The 10,853-nt window shown below is 50.3% G+C and overlaps 1 protein-coding gene across 1 annotated transcript; it reads right to left on the reverse strand.

Moving 5' to 3' along the window:
• Window positions 1-542: 542 nt before the first annotated feature.
• Window positions 543-10,584, reverse strand: FZD4 (frizzled class receptor 4). Its single transcript, XM_069203996.1, has 2 exons — window positions 9,673-10,584; window positions 543-6,110 (listed from the first exon to the last, which is right to left on the reverse strand). Exons 1-2 carry the CDS (start codon window positions 9,919-9,921, stop codon window positions 4,782-4,784), a joined length of 1,578 nt encoding a protein of 525 aa, XP_069060097.1. The 5' UTR covers window positions 9,922-10,584; the 3' UTR covers window positions 543-4,781.
• Window positions 10,585-10,853: the final 269 nt, after the last annotated feature.

The following is a 10,853-nucleotide window of genomic DNA, read 5'->3' on the forward strand; positions in this document are numbered from 1 at the left end:
AAGCTCTCTGCATGCAAGGAAATACAGCTGGTACAATCGCAACACCACGTACAAAGTCCTCACAGCAGCTACACCGCAACACGCTGCACTGTTATTCACCCGCTAGGCGGCACTATTGTTTCTCTTCTGACGAACGGCCTCATTCTCTGCTCCAGGTGCTATTTCCATTTCCCTTTCCCTCCCAATTTTTCCACGTCTTTCGCTGCCAAAAATCGCGCAATTTCTTCTAACCAAAAGCCTGCTTGATTTAACTTGTGAAATGTTGAGAAAATAGAGAGACGGGCACCGGATCAGGGCTTTTACACCCTGCACTTCCCTCCGCTCTCTAGTGCGGCAGATGCATAACTTCAGGCCCACTGTATAAAGATCCGGAAGTAGCTACGGGGGCCGGAAGCCAATCCCCACATGATCATCGCCCACTGCCTAAATCCGTGCGCGCTGCAGGAGCCCACCCTAGGCCGCTGCTTGATTGTGCAGCTGTCCAACTGGCCATTTTATTCACTCTGGATTATTGTTACATTCATGACGCTGTAACACTTCACTTTTCAATAAAACTTTGCTTTATTTTTAATACAAAATTAAATATCAGTTTTGTACATGATAAATTATAAATTTACAGCACAAATATATACATATAAATGAAACATTAAAAATATTATACAGCATACAAAAATAACCAATTTCCATCCTGTCACAAAGTTCAGAAAAAAGGCAGTTTCGGCATGGGTGTGTCACGTGTACCTCCCTGTGATAGGCCAGCTAAGATACAGGCAAATAAATACTGGAAGTGCGCGAGGACAGCTGTGCACATGCGAGCTGCGCGCTCCTGCACTTCTGAGGCACTTGAGTTTTGCATACATTTGGCGTTAGGTTTTAGGTAGCCCGAAAGGATAGGATTGCACAACCAGGCACAAAGCCTGGCTCATCACATCCCATTGTGCGCCGGGGCCCCTTTCACTACCTCCCCTAATCTCCCAGATAGAGGGGCAGATGCATTCCAATTAAACTCATGCTGCTTACTTTAATGACCGTGTTTGAAATGAAGGCCTGCTTTAGTTGCCACAAAAACAGGCTTTAACCAGATTCCTCGGCCCTTTTCCCAATATGGAGGTGCCCATTGCCAAGAACCTATATGCCCCATAAGATCAGCGCCGTGCCTGCGCAGAATGCAGTGGAATGCGGACATCCCATAATTGGGCACCGGTGGAAACCCCACTGCCCCCCAATAGCTAAATAATTCATGCACAGAATGAAGTGGCATATGGGTCGATGCAGCCATCATATGCGAATGTTTGGGATGGTGAGGCAGCGAGAGGGGACCAGAGAGGGGTGTAATTGTGACAGGGGTAGCCTTCAGCCTCCATTACAGAGCGGGAGATATAGGTACTCCATCGAGGAGGGACATTTCAACACCAGTACATGTGAGCTGCGCACTGCACAGTGACACTGAAGCGGGAAATGGGATTGCCTTGCATTTAAGAGGGAGATCGCATCACTCGAGACCCCAAGGTGCTGTTGCATTACAGTAGGAGGTTGCAACATCATTTCATTAGCGTGGGAGACCACTGAATGAGCCTGAGATCACAACATCCTTAGATTAAAGTGGAGATCACATCATCAGTGCATCAGAAGCAGTGAGCAGAATGCAGTTAGATTAGAGTGGGAGATCACATCACCAGTACATCACAGTGAGAGGTCACAACAGCACTGCAGTGTGAGATCACGATACCAGTGCATCAGGGTTAGTGAACACAATGCCATTAGGTTAGAGTAGGAGATCATAAAACCAGTATATCAGAGTGGGACATCACTAGACCCTCAAATGGGCGTTCATGTCACCATTAGTTTAGAGTGAGAGCTCACAACACTAGTGCACAAGAGTTGGCAATCACAAAGCCATTACAGAGGGAGATCATACAATCATTACTTCGCAGTGATAGGTCACAACACTAGTGCATCAAAGTGGGAGATCCCAGGGCCATTAAATTCAGAGTGGGCGTTCACGTCACCAATATTTTAGAGTGGGAGATCACAACACCATTAGAGTGGGAGATCACTCAATATTTTAGAGTGGGAGATCACAACACCAGTGCATCAGAGTTGGAGATCACAACTCCATTAGAGAGGGAGATCACACCAATATTAGTATAGAGTGGGAGATCACAACACCAGTTCATCAGAATAAGATAGCACTTTATCATTGTGTTACAGTCGGCAATCACAACACCAGCATCACAGTAAGTGGACACAATGACACTAGATTAGAATGGAAAATCACAACAGCAGAACATCAAAAGAAGAGATCACAACTCCTGTACATCACAGTGTGAAACCACAACTCCTGTATATCACAGTCTTGAATCACAACTCCTGTGCATCATAGTAGGAGATCACAACTCCTATACTTCACAGTGTGAAATCCCAGCACCATTAAATCAGAGTGGAAGATCACAAATCCTGTATATCACAGTGTGGAAATACAACTCCTGTGCTTCACAGTGTAAAACCACAACTCCAAAACATCAGAGTGGGATATTACAACACCAGGAAATTGGATTGGAGGCCACAGCGCATCCCCATAAAGGCAACCGGTTGCCACTGAACAGTCAGTAACAGAGATCAGATGTAAACTGTTTCTGAGACATGTATGGGAGCGCGTCTGAGATGGGGCGACGTCCAACCAAACACAACAACACTTGGGAATGGGCTGGAAAACACATCACATGATAAGAACAAGCACTATTGCAGAACGACTACTGGGGGATGGGGCAACAGACACGCTTGGATAACTTTAGGGGACTGAACTGGCAGAGGCGGGACATGTGCACCCGCAGACCTTGCTTCACTTCAGTTGGGGGGGGGGGGGGGGGGCTCATCTACTGTGCTGTGCGTGTACCCTATCGACCTGCAAACTCTACGGTGAGCAGAGCCCGGAGACCCGTGCAAAGTCCACCCCCACCACAGTGAAACCCAAAACCAACGGCCACGACAGGGAATAACTCACAGAGAGGAAACTGGATAAGCCCCAATTGCAACCTTTCTTTAAAAAAAAAATCAGCTGGCAGATAGATTTCTGGGCCGCTGGAGACACCGCAGAGCGCGGTGGACATGTTTACATTAGGTATGTTCAGTCAGACGATTGGCGTGCCGGGGAGAGAAGGGTTCGAGCCCCCCTGACGGTGCCACCCAGAACGTGACCCAGATGTAGGGGTTGTGTTTATAAAAGAACAGCCATTATTTATAAGTATAAAAAAATAGTTTTCTGTGTGGAGGTGAGGTACGTAGAAACATAAACAGATCACGCCCCCACCCCGCGCCTGGCGTCTGCAGAGATGGCATCTCCCCAAATTAAATGCAAGGAGGTCTAATTGCTCGAAGCATTTGGGCCGCTGGGGCTGGGGAGATAAGCGTGCTCGGCCGGTCTCGGCTTACCCTGAATACAAGTGATTGTCAGAGCGGCACCCTCTCCCCTCCCCGTTCCATTACCCTCCCCCTCCCCTCCAATTCACCTCCCCTTAATGCCCCCAGCACCGGGAGAAAGCACATCACTGAAATAAGACTGCTATGAGAGGGAAAGGGGCAGTGTCCTCTCACATGCTACAATAGGGTGACCAGATTTTGAAAAGAAAAAAACAGGGACAGGTCAGACATAAAAGTAGGACTAAAGCCTTTACTCACTTTTATATCTGACCTGTCCTGTAACTGTGTGAGTGTGTATATGTGTACACACACACACAGAGGAGCATGCAGCAGCAGACAGGCAGAAACCAATAAATTACTTCGTCAATTATTTAAGACTCAAGAGCTGCATGTGAAAGGAGAGCAGGCCTTTCACATCTGCCTCCCAGGTTGACCTGACAATTGTCCCAAAAAACGGGACATTTATTTAAAATGAACAAAAGCATGGGGACACCTGGGCAGTCCTTTAAAAACCGGGACAGTCCGGGGAAATCCGGGACGTCTGGTCTCCCTATGCTAAAATAAATATGGGCAGATTAAGTGGAGCGAGGGAGGATACAGAAAAGAATCAGAAAATGCATGTCAAATAGCAAAGAAAGAAAAAAAAGCGAAAAACAAAGAAAGAAAAAATATTTGCAGCTCTTAAGAGAAAGACAATTGCTATAATGAAAAGAAGAGAGAGCGTCAAATAAATATCAATTTCTCCTAAAACCGCATACATTTTCGTAACCAGTTATCCAAGTAGTTGTCTTTCCAAAAACAAAAGGCACTGCAAGAAGTTACGAACACCGCCAGGGGGCGCTGCGAGCCCTACTGCCGTCAGTAAGTTGTGCACCGGCCATCCCTTCACGTTCAGCCCCATTCCTATATCCAGTGTGTTTAGTGGTTTGATGTTAGTCCACGAGTACTAATGCATGTCTCCACATCACGCTCCTGATAGTAAAATCTCTGTTCCAAAACAACTGCCAACTGAGGAGCGAAGCCACGGGAGTTTTATCCCCTTACTTTGGTGGGAATCAACGAGACCCTAAGATTTAGGAACATTCAGTGCTGTCCATTGTCACCTGGTCTGTAGTTTGTGATTGTTCACAGCTTGTATAGAAACCTTCATTTTTCATTGGTGCAGCACCACTTATGGCCGCCATATTTACAGAGTGTAATATCTGACGGTCCCTGAGCTGGTGATGGCTGCTGCTGTGACTGGGGCTTCAGAGGAGACTCTCTGTGCCCTCCTGGAGAGTCTTCCACCACACTGCTGTGGATCACAGTACATCCCAGAGAGAAGAGTTTTACTTAAGGAAATGAGCACTGCTCGCCCTTGGCTACACCACCGTCTCGTTGCCCTTGCCAGGCTTTCCCCAGCTGTCCACCCTCTTGTCTCGCTTCCCTCTCCCAGAGTTGACTAGTCTGTTGGTGCATCGCTGCCAGGTGTGCACAGTCTTGGCTGACCAAATCCACATGCTCGATGTGATGCCCACCAGCAGCGACATGAATATTTTGAGCATCTCTACTGCCCTGTTGGAGTCATCAGCAGAGTATCTGAAGACGGCCCAGTTGGAGATTTCATAGAAGTAGCAAGCGATGACACAGGTGGCTGGGACGGTGTACAGGACGGAGAAGACACCTATCTTGACCATCAGTCGCTCCAACTTGTCCGTCTTTGTCCCATCCTTCTGGAGGTTTGAACGTATCTTGAAAAGGGCCACCAGCCCAGCGGCAATGAAAAGTGTCCCGATCACCAAGTAGGTGAAGAGAGGTGCTACCACAAAGCCGGTGAGGGCATCAATGTTCTGGTTGCCCACGTAGCAAAGGCCAGTGAGCTCATCGGAGTCAACCAGCCTCATGATCAAGATGACTATGGTCTTCACTGCTGGGATGGCCCACGCCGCAATGTGGAAGTAGGAGCTGTGCATTTCGATGGCCTCATGTCCCCACTTCAGCCCTGCTGCTAGGAACCAAGTCAACGTCAGGATGACCCACCAGATAGAGCTTGCCATCCCAAAGAAGTACATGAGCAGGAAAATGATGGCGCAGCCTGTGTTCTTGAGCCCCTCTTGGATGAGAACTGGTTCTGCGGCCTCGTCAAAGTCACAGGATATGCGCTCCCGGCCCACGGTCAGCCGGACAATGTAGGCGATGCAGTAGATGTTGTAGCACATGCTCAGGAATATGATGGGCCGCTCAGGGTAGGAGAACCTAGAGGAGTCAATCAGGAAGGTCAAGACAGTGAAGGCTGTGGAGATGAAGCACAGGATAGCCCACACAGCCATCCACACGTCCGTGAACTCCTTGGCTGACCTGCTGTACAGGCCAGCGTCATAGCCACACTTGAGGACACAGTTGAGGCTTCTTTTCACCCAAGTGTACTGGTCCGAATTGGCCCCGAAGGACTGGCATTCTTCTCCCGGCTGCAAGGACGTCTTGCCATGAAGTGGGACTTCCTCGTCCCCAGGGCCTTCCATGCACATGTGGTTGTGGTCATTCTGTGGGGGGAACTTGCTGCAGTTCAAGCTGTCAGGCCAGGCGAAGCCAAACTCTTTCAAGACCGGTTCACATCTCCTTTTGACAGAGAGGCACATGCCACCACAGGGTCCAATTGGGATGTCGATCTTCTCGGTGCACATTGGGACGTAGACCGAACAGAGGAAGAACTACAAAAGAAGGTAAAGACCAGGGTTAGTACAAATGTAGCCAGGTCACACTGTAAACAGAAACTGGTGGCAAGAAATGTGTAATGACACCCATGGGGCAGGGAAACAAGGAGAACATTGAGTAAGTGATGAGCAGATGTGACAATGGAGCACATGAATGAGATGTGTGGGACAGATGGGGTATCAGTTAAGAGAGGGTCATAGAAGGATTCATGGAGAGTGGATGAATGAGCACATTTGTATAGTGCTGTACCAAAAGTGCAAATGTCTCTGAGCACTTAAGTATGGAAAGTTCCAAATGCATTTGTCGTCTTGTGATAACATCTGAGCTCTGGAGTACAGCTATCAGGGAACAATATATATATATATATATATGTTAATGACATTTATAGAGGGCACATTCTGACATTGGTGGGGCGTGGCAGAGCTGTCAGCAATCCGGTGACTTTCCAATGTCAATATATAAGTGTAAAAGTACCAGGTCTGGCCCCATTAAAAAAATAAATCACCCCCAGTATGGGGAAGGTACAAATGGCCCAGTTCCGTGTGGGATTAGTGTGTGATCTGTGAGCTGAGACACTTGATACAGACAGCCTCTCCACCGCGGGGAGGTGACTCGTGGGAAACACAGCAACAAGCCCTGCTATTTGACACACTCAACGGAATGTGTGGCACTCCGCTCTTTTTAAACGCGACAGCTCGTGTGTGATGCAAGAAACGGGATACAGGGCCAGGGTAACCCGAGGCGAGGTGTGCCAGCAGGGCACCGCACATGGCACTGCATGCTGCAGATCACTGCCTACTCGAGGGCCTTGCTGTAAAAAACTCAAGGCCGAAGCTGGGTTTTGTTTCTAACTGCAGAAGCACTTGTTTTTGTCCTTTCCACAGCTAAGTGCCAAGAGGCTTAGGGGGTGAGTGCGGAGCTATACAACTATAAACCAACATAACACCTGCAATGCTTCCGATCACCCTACGGCAGCAGGAGTAGCTGGCATCACTTATCGGCCATTTAAAGAGTCTTTGAGTGAAGAACCCCAAACAACTAAAGATGGACCAGCATCAAGTCTGTCTGCGGAAAGAAAGTTTCCAGTGGTGCCGAAGCTGAGCCGATGTATATCGTGTCCAGTTCTGTGCCCACCCTTTAGAAGGGCGACCTCCAGAACCCAGGCCGGTGCTCTGTGTACACCACAAGCCCCGCGAGGACGGACTATGGTGCGCGGATGTGCACAGACTGGAGCTAGGTGGGTAGGGGCAGTATTGAAAGACGCCCGGGGCGACAAGCACTTGTAGAACGCCACGCTGCACGCGTGAGGCAGTAGCATCACGAAACACGTTTTCACAAATGGCAGCGAATGTGGAGCAGCCGCCTAGCGTGGCAGGGCGCTTGGCGCTACAGGCTCGTGTGTTCACAGCACTACAGGAATAAAAATAAACACACTCAAAGGCGCTCGTTTTTGCGAACGCTCTAGGATGCACTAATCGGCGAACCGGTGCCCTGCATGTTGCATACAACATGTGCATTCACCCACCGAGATATCCTGCCAGTGGGAGCTACTAGGCTTACTAAGGGGCAGAAACAGTCACTGGAGACAAAACCGCCCAGCCCAGAATAGAAACAGGGGAGCCATGTTGCTGTTTAAGTAAGGGTAACGCTGGAAGCCACGTGCAACACGTGTGTTGTGCCATTGCACGTGGGAGGACCCCAGCATGGTCTACATGCGAGAACGCGAGTCAAGGTTACTTACAAACCAGTTGCTGTTACGGTGCCTGGGGCGGTGGGCACACGGGTGCAAGGTGCCGTGGCACCCCAAAAAACGCTATCAGCCTTGAAGATGAAGAATGAACTATAAAGAGACCTGTAAATTGAGTTTTTTTATGTTGTCACATTTGCTGTGCCTTCAAAGACAGAGGTCATCTGACAGGGAAAGACTTCAACCAAGTCGCTGACTTTTTCTTTAACAGGGTGATTGTTTACCAGTCCTTTCTCTGACTGCAAAGTGGATGCATTTTGTAGCGTGGACCGCGCCACAATCGTGCGGAGCTACAAGGAAGTCTGAAAGAAAGACTGTAAAATAAGGTTTTAAAGCAGCAAAGAAAGTACAAAGAGGCGCGTTGATTTTAAAAATCTAAAGTGCGCCGGAAATAGAGATTTGAAGAGGGTCAGAACAAACGAAGGCACTTTATAAGTGTGATGTGCAAATGACGTATATGGATGTATTCAGATTGTACGCCATATAGCCACGTGTAGAGCAAATTTAGAACCATCTCAGCTCTAAAACTTATCCATGTTAATGGCAGCGGCCTGCCGCTCCGTGTATATTTCGGACAATATACCCCAGAAAGCGACACTGTGCACATATTACCCTATTCTTAAAACTGTCTGCACCAGTGATGTTGCCTGGTGGTCCTTCACGCAGAGTTCTCGTGCTGTGTATGCCCTGAATGTCAGCACGGTGAGTCCAAGATCTGAGCAAAGAGTTGTGGGTGAGCTGTGCAAGGGGTCACCTCCCTCTGGCCCCTCTTTCACAACTCACAAAAGTGACAAATAAGCGCCGGGATGGGGGGTGCCCTCGCAATCCGGCAGGGTCGGGCTGGCCTGTAGGGCAAGCAGGCAGTGTCCGATGGGCTGGTCCGACAGATCGGTGAATGGGCCGTTTTTTAGCAGTTTGTGGGCCCGTTTTATGGATAGATGGGTAGGTTTTCACTGTTGACTTCCCTAATTTTACCCCAAACGTTGCCTGCTTACAGACCCGTTCTTTGCAAAATACCCATAAAGCCTGTCTTTAAAGGTTCAGAACTGGCCTGATTTGCAAAGGTGATTCACTCCGGTAGCCATCCGATTTGCTGATGGATGGCACTTTTATTTGAGTGGCAGGGACGATGTTTTTGTCCCAATCCGCTCAGCACCAATGGCACTTACTGCTTGTAGCAGGAAACATAGGGTCGCCAAGAGGAACCCCCACAACCGCCAGAGCCTAGAGGGGCAGTCTGGGCGGCCATCAGCCCGGCAGCGGCACGTCTATTCTTAGCCACGGCCGAAAAATAACACACAAGAAGGAAAATAAAAAGGTGAGACCAACTTTTTACACCCCAATCGACTTATCAATGGTAAAAAAAAAAAAAAACAGAAAGCAAGAGATGCATATAGAGGGGAGAAAAATAAAAAAAAATGATGCCTTTACACTTTTCTCTAGGTGTTTATGCTACCAACCGTAAATCAACGCAAACTGAGGACTAATCCCGACTCCCTTACTCTTTCAAGTCATGTACCATCGGCAAAATCAGTTATCTTTCTATGTCCCATTTGCCCAAACTGGTAGGTACGTACAAATACAATTAACACCGATTGGGGACGTTACTTATACGTACTCATGTTAAGTTCGCTCAACAGAGGGTACCCAACAATCCTCCACTCCTGTATATTAATTTACACTTCCATTGCGTCCAGGCTTGGGGCTTCTCTGCAGTAGGAGCCCTGCCACCCTCTCCCACTGTTACCAGGAGTAACCGGCTCAGGTGCCATGTGCTCATGGGCACGGGTGGAGACGCGCCGGGCACCTACCTGCAGCTGGCTGGAGCAGCCGTACTGAATGAGGGGCGTGAAGGTGGTCAGCTGCAGCTCGGCGTCCGTCTGCAGCTCGTGGCCCACCAGGTTGGGCATCTTGGTCACGTTGTAGCCCAGGTTCTGGCACATGGAGATCCGGATAGGGTCGCAGCGCCTCTCGTCGTCGTCTCCGAAGCCTAGGGCCCCTCGAGCGGCTAGCAGAGCGAGGCAGAGCCCCAGGAATCTCAGGGGCCGGGGACTCCCCATCTTCCGGTCCAGGGGGGTCGGTCAGGCGGTGCACCTGTGGCGCAGAGGCGTGGGTGCAATTGGCACAGGGGGTGCGCTGCACAGAGAGATGGGCACGCAGACTCCCTGGTGCGTAACTGTGACCCGCTACACGTAGAAGCAGAACTGCATTGTAGCACAGCACAGTCAGTCCACCGCAGTATGGCACAGCACCCTCTGCCCACTGCACTACAGCACAGTACAGTCTGCCCACAGCACGCTGTCCACTTCCCTTGAAAAGGTGCAGAGCAACCTGCCCACTGCCTGGGTCTGTACAGCACTTAGATGGTGCACATCGGTCCACTGCCAGGCGCAAAGAGTTGCAGCGCGGTCCTCTTGGTATCCCGGTGCCACAGGTGGTGAACAAGCGCACTGCCTAGGTGCCAGTCTTCAGCACAACACAGAAGTGCAGGGACTGTTGTCAATCTTGTGCTGAGGTCTCTAGTCCTGCAGTCCGCGCAAGCACTTATGTGTCAGTCCTAGAAGTGCAAACTCACTTCAAAACAAGTAGAAAAAGCACGCAATGCTGCGTCTGAGGATAAGCTGTCCTGTGGTTATCGGTGGGGCGGCGCTATCCCTGGTGCACGGCCGTGTGTCAGGGAGAGCACGGGGAGTCGTTGCGGTCCGCACTGTCAGCCTCCTCACACTGAGCCCAGCCGAGCTCCGAGCAGAGGCCGGGCCTGGGGGGGCGGAGCCTGCGGCAGCCCAGGGTCCCCGAGTGCAGCGCCCTGGGGGGGAGCCCTGCACGCTGAGCCGGGCTGGGGGGCGGGGCCTGGGAGGGGCGGAGCCTGTGGCTGCCCAGGGTCCCTCAGTGCACCCCCCTGGGGGTATCACCTCACGCAGGACCGGGACCCTGAGGGCAGTGTCCGGCCGGGGTGCAGGTCACAGCCTTGGTGGAGCCTGAGCGGGGTGTG

This window comes from Pleurodeles waltl, chromosome 8, assembly GCF_031143425.1.
Source record: "Pleurodeles waltl isolate 20211129_DDA chromosome 8, aPleWal1.hap1.20221129, whole genome shotgun sequence".
NCBI lineage: Eukaryota > Metazoa > Chordata > Amphibia > Caudata > Salamandridae > Pleurodeles > Pleurodeles waltl.

Excerpts from the sequence above, each read along its gene's own strand:
- FZD4 (XM_069203996.1), bottom strand. The coding sequence starts at position 9,921 with ATGGGGAGTCCCCGGCCCCTGAGATTCCTGGGGCTCTGCCTCGCTCTG. Across the intron at positions 6,111-9,672 it reads GCTGCTCCAGCCAGCTGCAG|TTCTTCCTCTGTTCGGTCTA; the intron begins GTAGGTGCCCGG and ends CTTCTTTTGTAG.